This window comes from Chanodichthys erythropterus, chromosome 11 (assembly GCF_024489055.1).
Source record: "Chanodichthys erythropterus isolate Z2021 chromosome 11, ASM2448905v1, whole genome shotgun sequence".
Classification (NCBI taxonomy): domain Eukaryota; kingdom Metazoa; phylum Chordata; class Actinopteri; order Cypriniformes; family Xenocyprididae; genus Chanodichthys; species Chanodichthys erythropterus.
This window is the reverse complement of record NC_090231.1, coordinates 33,359,733-33,379,484: the sequence shown is the minus strand read 5'-3', so window position 1 is coordinate 33,379,484 and position 19,752 is coordinate 33,359,733. Positions and strand designations below refer to the sequence as shown.

Here is a 19,752-nt window from a genome sequence, read left to right as displayed (position 1 = left end):
AAAAAGGTTGGGCCAATGTTTGTTGCTGTATTTTTGACACAATGGGTCACTAATACAATAAGAAATTCCAATTGATGCCGCTAGTTCGCAGAAATTAGTACACACTTCACCTTCAACTTTAAGAGACTATTAAGAAACTCCTCCTAAATTCTGTTGTTGTCCATGTGCTCTATTATGTAAACATTTTTTTTTCAAAATATCTCTGTTTCCTTCACAGGTATCACCTTTACTCAAAGAGAAAGTCAACACTGAGCTTCATCCTGAGAGATTTTATCAGCTGTTATTTCCTTATATTTAAGGTAATTTCTTTCTAAATGTGCCATTTATTCCCTTTCAATTTAATTAAACTCTTTTAAATCTATTAAAGCACTTTCTCATTCCATATTTAAAGGGTTAGTTCACCCAAAAATGAAAATTCAGTCATTAATAACTCCCCCCTCATGTTGTTCCACACGCATAAGACCTTTGTTCATCTTCGGAACAATAATTAAGATATTTTCTATCAAATCCGATGGCTCAGTGAGGCCTGCATTGCCAGCAAGATCATTTTCTTTTTCAATGCCCAGAAAGGTACTAAAAACATATTTAAAACAGTTCATGTGACTGTACAGTGGTTCAACCTTAATATTATAAATCCACGAGAATACTTTTTGTGCGCCAAAAAAACAAAATAACTTTATTAAACAATAGCCGATTTCAAAATACTGCTTCATAAAGCTTTGAAGCTTTACAAAACTTTTGTTTCGAATCAGTGGTTCAGAGAACCAAAATCATGTGATTTCAGTAAACAAGGCTTCGTTACATCATAAGTGTTTCGAAATTTCAATAGTTCACGTGACTTTGGCATTTTGATACACGCCGAACCACTGATTCGAAACAAAAGATTTGTAAAGCTTCGAAGCTTCATGAAGCAGTGTTTTGAAATCGCCCATCACTAGATATTAGTTTGATATATTTACTAGATATATTGTTGAATAAAGTCATTATTTTGTTTTTCTGGCACACAAAAAGTACTCGTCGATTCATGCTGCGGCCCCTTTAAATCGTGCACTCTCCGCCCCCTCCCGAGTTCTCGACTCTTTTACTGCATAAAGTTTACACAGCTAATATAACCCTCAAAATGGATCTTTACAAAGTGTTCGTCATGCAGCCTGTCTATTTGTGTAAGTACAGTGTTTATTTGGATGTTTACATTTGATTCTGAATGAGTTTGAGGCTATATGCTCTGTGGCTAATGGCTAATGCTACACTGTTGGAGAGATTTATAAAGAATGAAGTTGTGTTTATGAATTATACAGACTGCAAGCGTTTAAAAATGAAAACAGTGATGGCTCTTGTCTCCGTGAATACAGTAAGAAACGATGGTAACTTTAACCACATTTAACAGTACATTAGCAACATGCTAATAAAACATTTAGAAGGACAATTTACAAAAATCACTAAAAATATCATGATATCATGGATCATGTCAGTTATTATTGCTCCATCTGCCATTTTTCGCTATTGTTCTTGCTTGCTTACCTAGTCTGATGATTCAGCTGTGCACAGATCCAGACGTTACTGGCTGCCCTTGTCTAATGTCTTGAACATGGGTTGGCATATGCAAATATTGGGGTCATACATATTAATGATCCCGACTGTTACGTAACAGTCGGTGTTATGTTGAGATTCGCCTGTTCTTCGGAGGTCTTTTAAACAAATGAGATTTATAGAAGAAGGAGGAAACAATGGAGTTTGAGACTCACTGTATGTCATTTCCATGTACTGAACTCTTGTTATTCAACTATGCCGAGGTAAATTCAATTTTCAATTCGATGGCACCTTTAAAATATGTCTTTATTAGCTTTCTGATTGGTCACTTTGGAAAAGGAAATGCTGGCAATGCAGGCCTCACTGAGCCATCGGATTTCATCAAAAATATCTTAGTTTGTGTTCTGAAGATGAACAAATGTCTTATGGGTGTGGAACGACATGAGGTTGAGTAATTAATGACATAATTTTCATTTTTGGGTTAACTAACCCTTTAAAACCCACTAGGTGCTCATTTTGTATGTACCCAGATCTGATGTTACAGTATATAGATGGTACCTATAGCTAATGCATTACATCAATCATTGTCCACCCAGCTTTGCTTGCCAATCATTTAGTCCAACAATAGATCTTCATCTCCTATGCTATTAGAATTGCATCCCACTCTATCTCGCAGCTATTGTTCACCCATAATTTATGCAGAAAGCACGCATATTCCTCTCTGGCCCTGATGAGAATTCACAAAAAGGCTCTAAAAAGTAACTATGCACTGACCTTTACCAATCAGAACCCCAGAGAGTGTGGGTTTAAAGGTTCACCAGTCCAGCGAGCCGAGATGACTGTTCCCTGTGGCGTGGCAGAGGCAGCGTAACTTCAGAGGCCAGCCACTAACCACTGGCCCACTGGGAGCGGAGCCAGAGTATGTACCACAACACAGCAGTGCACCGTCTACACACAGTGTGTCAGTCTCACTTCACTGTGTGCGTGTGCATGCACAAGTCAACGATCTTCACATCACACACACCTCACTGCAAGGCCAACAAATGGACTGCTGTGTTCAGATTTGGCACAGCATGGGGTGCCCATGTGTGTGTGTGCACGCATGTGTGACAAGACCGCAGGCAGAGATGTCTTTCTGTGTCACACAATACGGCCGCAGAGCTAAATGTCTGAGACACTGTTTTGCTTTACGGAGACAGAATCAATTGTAAACGTATGAGGCAGTTGATAAAAAGATGTTAATTAGGCATGTCATCACTGACCACACTGCATTAAACACAGAGCTCAATATCTCTGCAAACTGTCCATTCAGACCATATACATGACAGATTCATGTGTATTCTTTATGTACACAAGCTGGCAATAAAAGCAGGATCAAGATCAATAAACAGAACATACGCTTATTAATATTACTAAACTGCAATTTTAAATAACATTTTAAAATATTTATATATGTAAAATATGACCTGGGAGAAAAGCAGAGAATATTTACCTAAGCAAAAGAGTCATTACTACTTTGTGTTATCATAAAATATTTACTTACTTATTTCTTTTATGTAAAGGGTATACATATTATTAGTGTTGTCAATTGATAAAAAAAAAAAAAAACCTAATTAATCACATTTTGTGTAATTAATCATGATTAATCACACCTAACATTAAAGTTAATATATTTTCATTTTGTAACAATTTCACATCTAATCTCCAAATTAGAAACAACATAAAGACAGTATATTTAAATAATTGATCTAGGAAATCCAGTCTTTACTGCATAATTTAGATTAAAATATATGATTTTTTATTAAAGCTACAAAGGTTATTCAATTAAGAGCAGTGAGTGATTTTCTTTTTCTTTTGTTCTTGGATTAACATTAATGGCAGACTGAAGCAGGTTTATGAGGATGCTGTCACTTTTAAGGATTAGTTCACTTCAGAATTCAAATTTCCTGATAATTTACTCACCCCCATGTCATCCAAGATGTTTGTGTCTTTCTTCAGTCGAAAAGAAATTAAGGTTTTTGAGGAAAACATTCCAGGATTTTTCTCCATATAGTGGACTTCAACAGTTACCAACAGGTTGAAGGTAAAAAATTGCCATTTCAGTGCAGCTTCAAATAGCTCTACACGATCCCAGACAAGGAATAAGGGTCTAATCTAGCGAAACTAACGTTCATTTTCAAAAAAAACAAAAACAAAAATTATATATATATATATATATATTATATACTTTTTGACATTATATGGAGAAAAATCCTTATTTTCTTTTCGACTGGATGACATGGGGGTAAGTAAATTATAAGGAAGTTTTAATTCTGAAGTGAACTAGTCCTTTAAGACCTGCTGCACATGAAGCGGATCTGCATCCAATTTTCTGACAACACTTTGTGCTCAATTAAGAGTTTATTTAACTCATTTAAGTGCTTATGAGAATACTCGACAAACTGCCATTTTACATAATTTTGTGTTTCTCTTCATTTCACCGTGTTCTCTTGTGTCTTGTCGCGCTTAAATGGTTCAAAAGCATTTGCATGAATAAGAGCTTGGTCATATAATGTAACGCTAGCTAAAGGATGCTGCGTTAATTGTGTTAAATATTTTTAATGCGTTAAACTGCAAATAATAATTGCAGGTGTTAACAAGCTATATTTGACAGCATGACATATTATATATTTATATTTAAATAAATAAATAAATAAAAATAAACATGTCTGATAAAATAAAGACGCCTCTTTAACTTAGGGAACTATTCAAACATTTTTTGCTGCTCTCCAAAGTTAATCTTTGAGTGTAAGGTAACAGGTTACTGTAAGTAATCATTGTGTGAAGATGAAGAGAAAGGACCTGATTGCTAAGAGCGTATTCCTTCTGAAGCACCATATAATAACAGCAAGAGACCCTGAATTCCTCACATCACCGCAAAAACACACTTTCACATTAGCACTGCAGTGTGCTTTCAAATTAACACTTGCCTGACATCCATTTAATGACCAACTCTGCTCTCCCCTCGGCTACTATTTACAGCTATGCCAACACAACTACCTCCTGCTAACCGCTAAAGAGAACATAAAGAACCCTCCATAAGGCCCTTCTGTTTTCTTTCTTCTTTTTGCCCTTTATATTTACCCAGCATCTGTATGAAAAGATCAAACACATTTTGGACGACATGAGAGCGGACAAATGATAATAAGTCATCTTTAGTTGCCACAAACACATGCTGAGTTTATGAAAATCCAATCATAAGCACAATACAGTAACAACGTTTCAGCACTGGACGGGAACAAGGCCCGATTCATACGGGGCCACGGTGGGTATGGATGGCTAGAAAAGCAAATTTATCCTTGGTGCCTGTGACCAGCAAGTGGGCGAACAACAGCACTCCAGATTATTGTGACATCGACAAAAGCAGAGGGAAAAGAGCACAGCATGGCCGGGTTTAATAGTTAAGTTCAATACAAGAGGCTGAGATTTAGTAATATAAATCACAACACAAGCACGACCGGGAGCGCCACAGCAGCGCACAAAAGGCAGACTGGATCCTACAAGCCAATTTATCTTCAAAAATAGAAGGAGCCCATTGTCCATATATCAAATGGCCTGTCCCAGCCCCCTGTGTCCCTCATGTTCAGTTCATCCAAAGTTAATGTAGCCTGAGTCTACACCACGCCGTGCTCTAACACAGTGCGCTCTGTGAAAGACTCTGCAAATGAGCTGGCAGTGGCTTCTATCAAACTCACTTTAGCTTCTCGGGGCAATCTAACAGCACCAATATCTGCTGGCAGTGGTGTATCTAGACATTTTTCACAGTGGCCCATTTGGGGGCGGAGACACTTTCAAGAGTGCCAAGAAACATAACCTGCCTTCTCTCATGATGATTATAATAATATTAATATTTATTCAGTATGTAAATGATGTTTATAAAAAATGACTATTGAAGACAGATAATATGATATAATATATCTCTCAATTACAAAATTCTTAAAAGCTACTTACTAGCAGCCTGAACTCTGGCTTTGCGGCTCAAGACCAGCCCAAAGAAATTTTGGGCTATGCACTCATAGTCTCCCTCATCAGACGAGCCATCAGACTTGGTCTTCTGGAAATGACCAATCAGAAGCGAGCCATTAGCAAACATGACATAGTTTTGGTCCTCCACAATCAGCGCTCCGTTGCGTCTCCACTGCGTGGTGATGGGTGGGATCCCCTCCACCTGACAGTGCAGCATCAGAGGTTGTTCCTGAACAGCGATGATGTCACTGGGCTCCAGGGTGAATGACAGCTCGGCCCCAGATGTCATACCTAGTAGGTACAAACACACACACACAAAAAGACACAGAGATTAAAACTGCACTATGGAGACAATGCAAATGAAAGGCTTTACTCAGAGAGCTTTGCTCAGAGTATTACAATTTAAAGGGGTGGTTGGTTATGATTTCACTTTTTTAACTTTAGTTAGTGAGTAATGTTGCTGTTAGAGCATCAACAACATCTGCAAAGTTAGGATGCTCAAAGTTCAAAGCAAAGGGAGATGTTTTATTTTAAAGAATTCTCTTTTTAAGGACTACAACAAATGGCTGGTAGGGACTACAACAAGCTTCTTCCTGGGTTGGTGACATCACTAACCCTAAAAATTACACAAACCCTGCTCCTGAGAACACGCAACAAAGGGGGGTGAGGCCATGTTATTGCATTACAGTAACACAAATGCAATAGCATGTCATAAAAGCAAGATGACAACATAAGTTATAACCGTAATTAAACTAAACTATACCTGTTCTATCTTCATGCAGCATATATTCTCTGGCTCTGTATGATCTTACAACAGTTCCCACATGAGCGAATTATAGATTATCATTACAGAATATGCTAATGAATGACTTTAAGATATCCCACGTCCTGTTGCATTCTACATCATTTCTTCTTGAGTCTCTCCATCATTGTCCGACTCTGGTTTGAACATAAAAGGCTGAACAGTTTCTGACATTTTCAGTGAGTCTGCGTGAGGTAATCGGCGCTGCTAACACAAGCTCTTGAAACTCCGCCCTCTTCTTGAGAGCAGCAGCTCATTTGCATTTAAAGGGACACATACAAAAACAGAGCGTTTTTGCTCACTCTCAAAAAGTGACAAATTTAACATGCTATAAAAATCTGTTGGGTATTTTGGGCTAAAACTTCACATACACACTTCTGGGGACATCAGAGACATATCTTCTAAAAGTGGCATTCTATGACCCCTTTAAACCAAAGGTATTAAAGCTGCTAAAGAGGATGTTTTGTTTCATACATTTTTGCAATATTACTTGAAACTGTCTTCACTAACTGATAAAAGACTATTTAGGTGCACTGAAAGGAATAATATTAATATACATCATCTGTGCACGAGGTAGGGCCTTAAAAACATCAGCTAATCGTTTACGCGATCATCGCGTAAACGATTGGCTCTCTGGCTTGTCAATCACTGCCATGACGTTCCTTGTGAGAGACGAGCGCGGCTGCGCGCTCCAGTAACTTTCCACACTCCACAGGCGCCGCATGCGATGTTTTTGTCAGGAGACAGGAGTAACAACTGCAGATTATGAGTTACCTGCGGTGAGTCCGACATAATGAATCCACTAACACGACACAGCGAATGCCGGTGGTAAACACTCGTGTTCCAATACTCGTGCACGAGTTTTGGGAGGCGTTTCCTCGAAATGAGCTGTGAAGGAGAGGGGTTGTTCTTATGGATGTGCTCATTTAAAATACTCACTAACAGTCTTTGGTTTCTCAGTCGATGAAAAGATCCTCTTTAGCACCTTTAAATGCTGAAATTAAAAACAAATTATTGGCTATATGAATAAGTAATATGGACTATACTAAAAATTCTCTAAAATATTTTAACATGCACTACCTTTCAAAAGTTTGGGGTCAGTACCATTTTTTTTATATATTTTAAAGTTTCTTATGCTCACCAAGGCTGCATTTATTTGATCTAAAATACAGTGAAATAATCAAATAATATTAAAATTCAAAATAACTGTTTTCTGTTTGAATATATTTTAAAATGCAGTTTATTCCTGTGATTGCAAAGCTGAATTTTCAGCATCTTCAGTGTCACATGGTCCTTCAGAAATCATTCTAATATGCTGATTTGGTGCTCAAGTAAAGTTTCCTATTATTATCAATGCTGAAAAATGTTTAATGCTTAATATTTTTACAGGATTCTTTGATGAACAGAAATTTCAAAACAACAACATTTTTATGTAACAATGTAAAAATCTTTACTGTCATTTTGACCAATTTAATGCATTGTTGCTGAATAAAATTATTGATTTCTTTTGAAGAAAAAAAAAATCTTACTGAGCCAAAAACATTTGAATGGTAGTGTAAAACATTAGCATTATCTATAAAGAAAGCTGCTATTTAGGAACAGATAGAGGAGGGAGGAATATTTTTGTTAATCATTCAAGTGGGCATAATTATCTGCTGATGTCAATCTCAAAATGGCCAAGTAAAAGTCAATTAATCTGTCTGGCAGATATCATATATCAGAAGAGAATGGGAATAAATGGCTCAGTGCCATGAATCTGCAGTGAACATGATTGATATAGTCATACTTTCTGTCTAGATCAGGGGCCGTATTCACAAAATATTGTATCTTACCACTAAGAGTTCTCCTAAATGGCAGTAAAAGTTTTTAGCAAAGAGTTTTCTCTTAAAACCTATTCACAAAGCTGCTGAGACCAACTTTTACTAAGGAATAGTCTGAAGTCTTAAGCTAAGAGTAAGGGCGGGGTTGACCTCGTTGCTATGGAGTATACACACAGTGATTGGCTGATGGGGAGGAGTCAGCGATTTAATCATAGAAATATTGTAGAATGACGTGTCATGTTGCCATATTCAAATAAAGGTTTTAAAATATAAATGTTGTCCTATTCAAATTAATATTTTTAATAAAAATGTTGCCAATATTCAAATAAAGATTTTAAAATGTAGGCTAAGTGTCACTAATTAAACTAGTATATACAGTGAATTGTGGACCGCCTCTTGGATGTCTGCATCTCTGAGCCCTCGATCCCCTTGGACAGCACACCAAATACGCTTATTTTTTTGATTGTTTTTACTTTATTTAATCATTTGTAAGTGTGAACTCATGAAAACCATTGCCACAGGTAATCTGACAATATTTATCTATTTGTTAAAGTTTTTTTTTTTTTTTTTTTTTTTGCCATGTCATTATAGATTTAAATCTATAAATCAAAATGTAATGCATTTATGAAGAAAAGGTTCAGCACCCAAGGCTTTATCGCTATTGCCTCAATGGTGTTCACTGTTCAGTGTCTTTGGGTGGATTAGGACTGTTTGTGATTTGGTCTTAGTGACTCAGGAGTCCTCTTGATTACTCCTAAGGTTTCACAGATTTAGGAGCTGGTTTTAGCACTAAAATGCTTTGTGAAATACTCTTAGAGCAAAAATTTAGGACTCCTAAAATTAGGACTGACACGCCCATTATTTTGATGAGTTTCTCCTAAATCTGCAATTTAGGAGCTACTTTTAGCCTTAAGATGTTTTGTGAATACGGCCCCAGTAGTGTAGTGAAATTTTAAATGTCTCTTTGATTTAAACCGAATGTAATTCACTGGCATATGTGTGCACGTTTGTGTGTAAAGCTAGTGTACTATTTGCAAGGGCCTGTACATTTTTTCCATCCATCCATCCATCCATCTTCCAAACCATTTTTCCTATAGAGTCATGAGGATGCTGGAGTTTATCCCAGCATCTCAGGCTATAGATAAATGCTCTGGAAAAATGGCCAGTCCATCACATCATAAATTTTTTATTTAGTGTAAATATAAAACAAGAAGAAAGTGAGACCTACTGGGGCTATTTATTTTCATTATTACCGTACTTCAACACTGACATCAAAATAAACACCACCACATTATTATTACTATTTATTTATTTGACCTTTTGAAGATAGTGAATTATTTCTGGGTTCAGCTACAACTCAGACCCTTCTTGGCTGCTCAGCCACATATGTTCTGTTCTGGATGCTGATGAAATCAGTAAATTAGCTTGCACTACCAACCTTGGCAACCAGCTTATGCAGAAAGACTATGGTAGACCAAGTTCACCAGCAAAGTTTTTCTAGTTCATCAGCTAGACCAGTACCAAATCAGCACTAAGCAACATACAGTAGGATGGCAGACAGGTAGAGTATGGATAGAAATCACAGCAGAAGAGATATAGAGAACATACTGTTTGGAGAGAGATAGAAAAGGAGATAGAAAAATATACTATTTAAAGAAACTTTCCTGTTGTTATCTAACATTTTTAGATGAAGTTTGCATCTATAACCAAAAAAAAAAAACACTTCACACTCCACATTAAAGGCCTTTTCACACCAAGACCGATTATGATAACTGTATTGTCCACACCACGCACAATAACATTCTTTTTTATAAGCATGCACTGCAGTTTTGTCATCTACCACTTTAAATGCTTGAGCTCCTTAAAGCAGGATGGATTCTGATTGGCTGTCAATGTTTTTATCATTCATCAGCTGAAAAAAAAAAAAAAAAAAAACATTCTGAAAGTGATTCCAATGATATCGTTCCTCTATGCCATTATCATAATAGTTGTGGACTCTGCTATTCTTTAAAGTGTCCCATTATGCTCTTTTAAAATATTACCTTTCATGCAGTGTGTAATAAAACTGTTTGTGAATGTAAAAGGTCTCCAAAGTCTCAAAGTGCACGATAAATAAAGTTATTGTCTCAAAAAAACAAAAAACAAAAAAAAAACAATCGATTCTGAACTGCTGAAAAAGTCATCCAGTCTTGCTTCCATAACATGCATACATAACAGTGTAACAAATTTGCATAATACCCACCTATGGGCTATTAACGAACACTGTAGCTGGTTCGTGTTGTGTGCATGTCAAGAAGATGCTGTTTTCTGCTCTGCATAAGCTATTTTTTATAAACACTTCCAAAGGATGAGGATGTGACAAGTCAGTGGTTCAAATTACGAAAGTGATACAACAGCCTTTTGACAACTGCTTCTCAAATCTCTGTGAGGTCTAAATGAGATTTACAAAATGCTTCTCCATTAAAGATGGGACAGTAACCACTTTATTTGGACCACCTTGCTCCTCAAAATCACAACCTGTAATTATATGATTAATTACTGATGTATTTATTTTCTACTGAGCATTTAAAATACATATTTTTGTGTTTTATATTGTGTAGGACTCTGTCTAATTGGCTAACTCATGTTATTACTGTCTTACTGAAATACTATCACCTAAAATGACCTACAATGCTAATGGTGAGGAATTACAGTTGCAACATCTCAATGTACGACAAACGGAGTAGCACATCATTAAGAAACTTCCTGCTCAAATAGTCCTTGTGATGGAGGTTTGGGTCGTTACTGTATTTACAGTGTGTACAATCCTTGAGGATTTAGGAAGCCTCCGGAGCTGAAGTTCAGTTTTGTTGATGGGCGTTTCGTTTCCAACACGCGCTGTAAGCGGTAGACCAATCACAACAGACTGGGCCGTCTGACCAATTAGAGACTGAATCTTCGGCCGAGTCGTTTGAGAATCTTTAAAAAAATGTGGTGATGTTCAAAGTATGAGAAAATGAAAGTGTTTTTTGATATGCCTTTTATATTTATATGTTTTTTTATATGCCTTTAAAATAGCTTAATAGGGGCACTTTAAAATTTAGATCCTTGGTGTGAAAGGGCCTTAATTCTCACTAAATGTTCTCTTTTAATAACAATGTCCTCTAGCAGATCAGTGAAACCCACACCGATCAGGGACGAATAATAAATAGCAGTCTGCCCTGACTTAGTGCGATAAAAAGGTAGAGCTTAACGGACTCTCTTGTGCTCTGCACTGGAGGTATCGAGTTTCAGTCACTGATCGGCTAAGCAGTAGCAGCCTTTGCCTGTGGCTCAGGAATCCATCTGAAGTTTGGGAGGCGGGGGTCACGAGGGCACAGTTAGACACCAACTCTGGCATCATCGCTCAAATTCCAGCCCCAAAATATACTCCCTATAAGTACAGCCATGGAATGCATTGACTCGCTCGTTCCTGCAGATCATATGACAAATAAATGAAGAGGGAGAGAAAGACAGAAAAACAGCCTCTCATTATGTTACTAAAGTGGGCTGAGGGGCTTGAGTTATCTCTTCAGGTCTTTCTTATCTCGCTGCTGTTCCTCTCCAAGTCACTCTTTTGTTCCTGCTGCATTTGTGAAGCAAGAATCAAGCTCTTCTGTCAATCTCAGTTTTATTATCGAACACAGTTTTCTTCTCTGACTTCTAACAAGGTTTTATTGCAGCTCCAGCAGCGCGTCATTCTCAGGGTTACACACACGTCCCCAGAGCAACTGAAAACTTCTCACTGGGTTCTTCACTATATCAGTGTTCAAATCTTCCCTTCCCTTAGATGATAAAACACCAGGGATGCACAGCATAATGTTAAGATCTTTTTGAGTTTTGATGTTGATGTCGCTCATGCATAACTTACAACTGGAATTCCTCAAACTACAATAATTCATGTGTTGATATATTATCATATAATTAATGCAGTGTGATCTGATGCTGTGGCGCTTGAAACCTTCTGCTTTTGAACCTTTTTAAACTCTTGAAGCTTACATTTTTAGATAGCAACCTTACACTTAGTTCATGTACACAGACAAGTGCAAATGCTCAAATGTTTGAGGTAAGGTTTTAAGAAATTTTTTACTTTTATTCAGCAAGAATGCATTAAATTGATCAACAATGACAGCAAAGACATTGAATTCTATACTGAATTTCAAATAAGTTATGCTCCTTATATTTATCAAAGAATCCTGGAAAAATGTATCATAGTTTCCACAAAAATATTAAGCAGCAATTCAGCTTTGCCACCACAGGAATAAATTACATTTTAAAACTGTATAAATATATAGTAATAAATATACATTTAAATTACTATTATAATATTAATATATACACACAATTGTTTTTCAAATTGTAATAATTTTTCACAATTTTTTTTGTTTTTACTGTATTTTTGACCAAAAAAAAAAAAAAAATGCTGCCTTGATGAACTATACGCAAGTACCACATACTAAACCTAGTGTATATACACATTTTTCATGATTTTTTTTTTTTTTTTAATTAAAGAATGTTACATTCTTTCACCAAACAAATACTTTAAACTTTTACATTATCATTCTCTAAATCTTGCTGTCACCTGTCTGTTTTTCTCTATTTAGCATGGACCATGTTCATTGCTGCCTGCAGCAATATTTTTTCACTAAAAGATCATGCTTCCGTTAAGCATCCATGTTCAATGAAGGCATCAGCAGCAGCAGTAAGCCCATGCAGTTATTGATTAGAGTTTTTTAAAGAAGGCTGCTTGAACTCAGATGAGACATTAATCAGAAGAGACAGAGTAACATACAGCAAATGTGAGGGGAAAAAACAAGGTTAAGAAGTGAAGAGATAAAATGAGCAAAGAATAAGAAAGAAAGAAAGAAAGAAAGAAAGAAAGAAAGAAAGAAAGAAAGAAAGAAAGAAAGAAAGAAAGAAAGAAAGAAAGAAAGAAAGAAAGAAAGAAAGAAAGAAAGAAAGAAAGAAAGAAAGAAAGAAAGAAAGATGAGGAAAAAACAAAAATACACGAACAAGTATACAGCAGCAGTCACACTCACAGTGACTCCTCTTTTGAGAAGTGTTCAGGATTAGCACAGCGTGAGTCCTGCAGCCTGCCAGGCAGACTCACACAGAGTGCCTTTGAGTGATGCTCACACAGGGGTTTACCACTGACACTCAAAACAACACGCCACACCACATCAGCCTCAATCACTGTTCTCTCCACCCAGCTGAAGCCTACAATTTTCAGCTAGAAGGAAGAAAGAAATACGAAGAAGAGACATTCATGGGATTTTCATGTACGCACCCTCATGAGGCCTGAAACACTTGTGATTTTTTTTTTTTTTCCAAGGAACACAAAAGAAGTTATTTAGCTGAATATCCAAGCTGTTTTTCACACAATGTATGAAGTACCTGCAGCTGTCAGATTCCAAAGTAAACAACTGGCATAAAATACTAAGAGAGTAGTGCATTAGACCTGTGCACTACTGTATATCCCAAGTCTTCTAAAGTTATGCGAAGAACAGACCATTTCATCAACTCCTGACTGCCACTTGTTCAAGCAGAACCTGTACGAACTAGTGCAACACATTCAAAAGAGAAGAATATTCACACATTTCGTTTTTATTTTTCTTGCTTGTATTACCAATGTCCTATGTTTGATTTGTCATATGACTTCAAAAGACTTGGAACGAAGAGTACAAGTAGTATGAACAACTTTCATGATATTCTACCTCAGTTAAAGAATTAGTTCACTTCAGAATTAAAATTTCCAGATAATTTACTCACCCCCACGTCATCTAAGATGTTAATGTATTTCTTTCTTCAGTCAAAAAGAAATTATAGTTTTTGAGGAAAACATTCCAGGATTCTATCTTTATAGTGGACTTTAACGGTTACCAACGGGTTGAAGGTCCAAATTGCAGTTTCAGTGCAGCTTCAAAGGGCTCTACATGATCCCATCCAAGGAATAAGGGTCTTATCTAGCGAAACTATGTAATTTTTCTAAAAAAAAAAAAATTCTCGATTTTAATCAATTTAAAGAATTGATTAGTCTAGTCTGTTTTCAGTTGATGAATGAACAGAACATGTAGCCCGTGTCTCAACCAATAAATCGCAATAATCTTTGTGATTTGTTACTTTTGATATGAAGCCTCAGATTTCCATCTTATTATGAGATTCAAAAAATAAATACCGTTTTGGTGCTGTTTAATGTGGCATGACAGATCGCTTTAGCGCCTCAGTTAAAGAGAAGCACATGTGAACCTCTCCGCTTTAATACCAGTTACAGCGCAAAATAAACATGACTAAACATCTGAAGGTATGTTAAAAGATACAGTACAACTTACCGAAATCCATATAATGTAACTGCTCAATCAGTGTTTCAACCTTGGAAAGACGTCAATTAAAACAGCTTGTAAACAATGTCACGTAACATCACATTTACCTCAGAAAAACATATTCAGTGACCATAAACTCAGTCAGCTATAAAAATGAACTCTAGAACTCTGAACTCTAGAAAGCAGAATAAATATATGCGCGTTACATATTTATTATAATTTTTAATGTTCTTCAATATTTAATGCATGTCTGAATAAATCAGTTATGACAGCCAAGATTTAAATGTTTATATTTAAAAAAAACAACAAATTGGACCATTTGATTTAAGCCAGGCACACATTTAACGACTATCTAAAACATTCTAAGACTGTGCTCAAGGTCCCGCATGACCTTTCCAATGTGATTATGTAATGCACGGCGAATTGTAGAGCTAGTTGCAGACAAGCATTTGTGGTTAAAAATATATGAATTTGTATTTTTTTTTTAGAAAATGAACGATTGTTTCGCTAAATAAGACCCTTATTCCTCGACTGGGATTGTAGAACCCTTTGAAGCTGCACTGAAACTGCAATTTCAACCGTTAACCCGTTGGTAGTCGTTGGGATCCACTATATAGAGAAAAATCCTGGAATGTTTTCCTCAAAAGCCTTAATTTCTTTTCTACTGAAGAAAGGTTAAGAAAGGTTTAAGGTTACAGTTCACCTTATAGTTCACCCAAAAATGAAAATTAATTTACTCAAAAAGACGTGAATGTGAATGAAGCGGTTTCATCCAAGTCTTATGAAGAGACATGAAAATTACCTTCAAAGCGCCTTTTTGTACTTTTGATGCACAACATTTTTGGTAGCGTGAACTTTCAAAATAATTAAAGAATAAATACATTTAAAAAAAGACTCTTCAGATATGTTTCAAGGATGAACGAAAGTCATGGCTTGGAACGAAATGAGGGTAGATGATGACAGTTTTCATTTTTGAAAGAACAGAATGGATATTCTGTAAAATAACATAAAAACATAATATTTAATCAACATTAGAGTGAGTAGATGATGGTATATTATTCTTTTTAAACGAACTATGCCTGTAGTTCATGTAGATTGTATTGTTTCACTTGCAAACAAAAACTTACCCCATTAGAGGATGGTTTAAAATTATGACTATTTTTAGAAAAGCTTTAAATGGTAAATGGTATTTTTGTACCCTTGTATTTAGACTTGGTTCTAAACCAAGGTCAAGAAGAGCAAATACTGAGCTGGTCTTATTCCTGTGAAAAAGGACTCAATCAAGCTTTATATATTTCAGCATCAATACTCCTGTGCAGATTAGATCATCGACTGCAAAGAAAAATGTATCCTGCACTGGATCATATAAATGTGATTATAACTAAATGCTAAATGGCAAAATCTTAAATTCTCTCTGACCTTGAGTTGGTGAAATATTACACCAATCATGCAGTGAATTAAAGCGTGCACCGACCATGAACAGCCCAGTTTCATTAGCAAAGGATAATTCCACTCTAAACAGTCATTTGCCTCTCACTCTAAATATCAATGGTTTAACATGACCTGTCCAGGGGCCCCGGTGCCACCTCCTTATCAGCATCCTCCGTCATCTCTTTACAGAGCCTTCTGCTAGTAAACAGGGCATCTGTATAGCCTCACCTGCTTAATTCAAATAGCAAACCCTTTTCCTTTCCTCATTTCTGCATCTCTTCCCAGGGTTTTGGTGTGACAGCCTTTTGCACACTGCAGGTCTTGTTTTGATTTCCTGTGACAAAGCACTGAAACATGCTGTCAGAGTGATGGCTGCTTTCAGCCCCTTTCTTTTGTCAAGATTTACAGAAAGAACTCTTAGATTGAGGCCAAAGAGGGGGCAAAAGAAAAAGTCATTCTTTGTAGGGTGACCTTAAAACCTATAATCATCCTCATCATCACTCTATAACTGGAGCGGGTTGTTTTTACAGTCACAGATTTAATACTGGACCAACTTGCGTGGTCCGGTATATATGTGAGGAATTTTTCAATTAAAGTTCTTATTGCTCAATTGGAGCTCAGTGAGAGTATTAAATCCTTCAGTGAGGTACGTATATTTCTATAGATTGCTGAATATTCAGGCATATTATAAGCAAAAAATATATTATGCATTCATTCAAGCCTTCTGTTTGAACTTCATACTTAGCCTGTGGACGCAATGGTGTTGCCTTCACCTTCCCATGAGAACGTGGCCATAATAAGCATACTTCTCTTCTTCTCTCTGAGAAAGCACTTTCATTTATTGTATTCTCTCACAACCTGGAGGTCTGTTCACAAAGGGTCACACAAGTGAAATATTAATGCTTAAATTGTTAAACCTTTGCTTACTATGGAAGTCTGTTTCCACCTCAGAGTAAAAAATAAATAAATAAAGTAATTGTGAGATAAAGATTTAAATAGAATCAAATTGTGAGATATAATGCCATACTGTAAAATATAAAGATACATCATAGTTCAAAAGATCAAAAGGGTCAGTAAGGTTTTTTATAGATATACTTATGCAACAATGACACAGTGACAGTAAAGAAATGTATACCATTACAATAGAATTATATTTCAAATAAATACTGTTCTTTTGAGCTTTCTATTCACCAAAGAATCCAGAAGAATAGTTTCCACAAAAATATTAAGCATATAAGCATAATATTAAGAAATGTTTCTTAACCACCAAATCAGCATATTAGAATGATTTCTGAAGGATCGTGTGACACTGAAGACTGGAGTAATGATGCTGAAATTTATATATATATGATCTTGGCAGAATAGATCTGCTATGTTGCTGCTGCTGCTGTAGGTTATTGCCAAGTATGGGACTTGCTACTGCCACGAGACACTGCTGTGAGCAAGTAAGACATGCTGCTGCAGTACAATATAGTGTACATGAATAAGCTGGAGAAGGTGGAGGGTGAAAGCACGCTGCACTGCTAAAGCAAATGCTTACCAAGCATTTGAAGGTTGAGCACGCAAGCTCATTGGTTCCTGCTGTATCAGTACAGTAGCCAATCAATTGTGACCTACAGAGAATGATGTGATTGCAAGCAGGTTGAGTTAAGGACCTATCAGACTGCACCATCTAGAGTTTCATGACACTTTTGAATAGTAGCACTGTATATAAACCCACAAATGAGATATAAAAATCACAATTATGAGAAATGAAATTGCAATTATGATAAATCAAGGGAACATTTTGTGGAAACAAGCTTACATAGCTTACACAAAACTGAAATTATTAATTGTATCGTGTATTTTAAACCTCAAATACAACATCAGTCTTTTGACATTTACAACATCTCATCAAGTTTTTTTCTTTTTTTTTTTTTTTAAATCTTGATGTATTAATTATATTGTGAATTTTTATTCCTTTTCTTGAATGGCTTCTGCTCTTTATCTGCTCTCATCCTGCTTTATCTTGGCTTATCCAGCATAAAAGAACAACAACAAAAAACATATTCCACAACCTCCCTGGGGAGATAACAAAAAAAAACACTGAGTAATTTAACAACCCAATCCATGCTATTCCAACTCAATCTTTCCTCCTCTCTCAAAGTTCTTTGTTGATTGGCAGCTCTGTGATGGCACCCTACAACGAAGACCGGAAGCAAGACTTCAGTATAAGCCAATCATTTTAATACGTGACCTCAGCACGAACATGGTTTGTTTGATGATTGTACTAGTTGGCAGTTAAATGAGCTTTGTGAATGCCAAGCAAAATCCTCATTCCCTAGATGTCATGCTCCATAAGCACACATCCTGCACACTGCCCTCCAGCCCAAGCCAACAGGCTCACATACACGAACTGACAATTACAGGGGAACAAAAGAACCAAGGAAATTTAAAGGAGAAGTGAAAGACAGCCTTGACACACAATCTTCAAGACAACAGCAGCCTTCAGTTCTTTCCTCACTTTTTCACTACAATGGAAGCAGAATAAAAGGAAGCAATCAGTCGGAGCTCCTGCTGTCTATGACAGACAACAGATGCAAGCTGCTCACCTGTGGGCTGAGAGGGAAGAGCTACTATATTTTAGGAAATATTCCTGCACTTCAGATATAAATATTCAGCATCTTCCCTTTTAAGTTATCACTTAAAACCTAAACCACAATAAATGAATAATACATGTTAGAAAACCTGAACTGTGAATGTCACTGTTAATAGATCTATAGACATGCCTAGAGTGCTGAATATGTCAAATAACAGAAAGATCTAAAATAGCTATTCAAGTCTTTAAATCAGAGAATATGAAACTGCACACCTATCAGTCTCTGCTTATATTGTATAGCCTATTGTATTTCATTGTGTATTACAAATATTAGGACTATTTTAACATTATTTGCACATTTTATTTTTTTCTTTCACTTTGTGTGTGCATATTAATGATTTGGCAATATAAGCATGCAAAATAAGTAATTTAAGCAGGAAGAAAATGCTGTCATGATAAATTAAAAAATGCACAAAGATATAGGCTACTATTAAATTAATCAAAGTACACACTAAGCACTTCAAGGATCAAGGGCAATGTCATGTCTTAAGTGACTCTATAGATTGCACATAACTCAATATTTCATATTGCTGACACATTGCTCAAGAAGTAATATGATTAGAATTTCATTGTAATATTCCACATCCAACATGCAACACACGTGGTAAATATGTCTCATTATAAGTGTACTTGACATCATAAAATTTTTCAGTGTCTGAAAACTGCATGAAACCGTAATATAACGTGTGAGCAAGCTCGCGGAACTCTCCATTCACAAAATCAATTCATGCTTCAGTATGTAACATCTACATGTAACACACCCACCCTACTACAGCAGTAAACACAAACGCTACAACCGCTTAATAAACATATCTGAATCCGACTGCAATATGGTCAAGTTCACAGTCAATCGCACTGACCAAGTGGCCCAATACCGCGAGGTTCTCGGAGAGAAATCACACACTTACCGACAAAAGCGAGCAGGAGTATTCCGAGTGAGCATGGAGCCTGACGGCGCCGTCTGGAAGCCATTTAATCACATTGAAATGTACACGAGATGCAAAAAAGAAGGTGAGGCAAGAGCGAAGACAAGGATGTGAAAGCAGTGATAAGCTCCTCTAGAGCCAAACTACAGCCGGTGGCTCCAACATACTTGCGCCATTTTACACATCTTTCTAGGAATGTGTCAGCAGCATCTCGCGCTCTCTCTCCTCCTCGCGACCAGCACACGCGCTCATCCACCTTTCT

At 36.5% G+C, this 19,752-nt stretch overlaps 1 protein-coding gene across 1 annotated transcript in view; it reads right to left on the bottom strand.

Moving 5' to 3' along the window:
- The window catches only part of igdcc3 (immunoglobulin superfamily, DCC subclass, member 3), a 102,219-nt gene extending 82,683 nt beyond the window's left edge, over window positions 1-19,536 (bottom strand). The window contains exons 1-2 of the mRNA XM_067400797.1: window positions 19,473-19,536; window positions 5,521-5,826 (exon numbers count right to left, since the gene is read on the bottom strand). Of these exons, the coding sequence (XP_067256898.1) occupies window positions 5,521-5,826; window positions 19,473-19,536 (370 nt within the window). The remainder of the gene's footprint in view (window positions 1-5,520; window positions 5,827-19,472) is intronic.
- Between the last annotated feature and the right edge of the window lie 216 nt (window positions 19,537-19,752).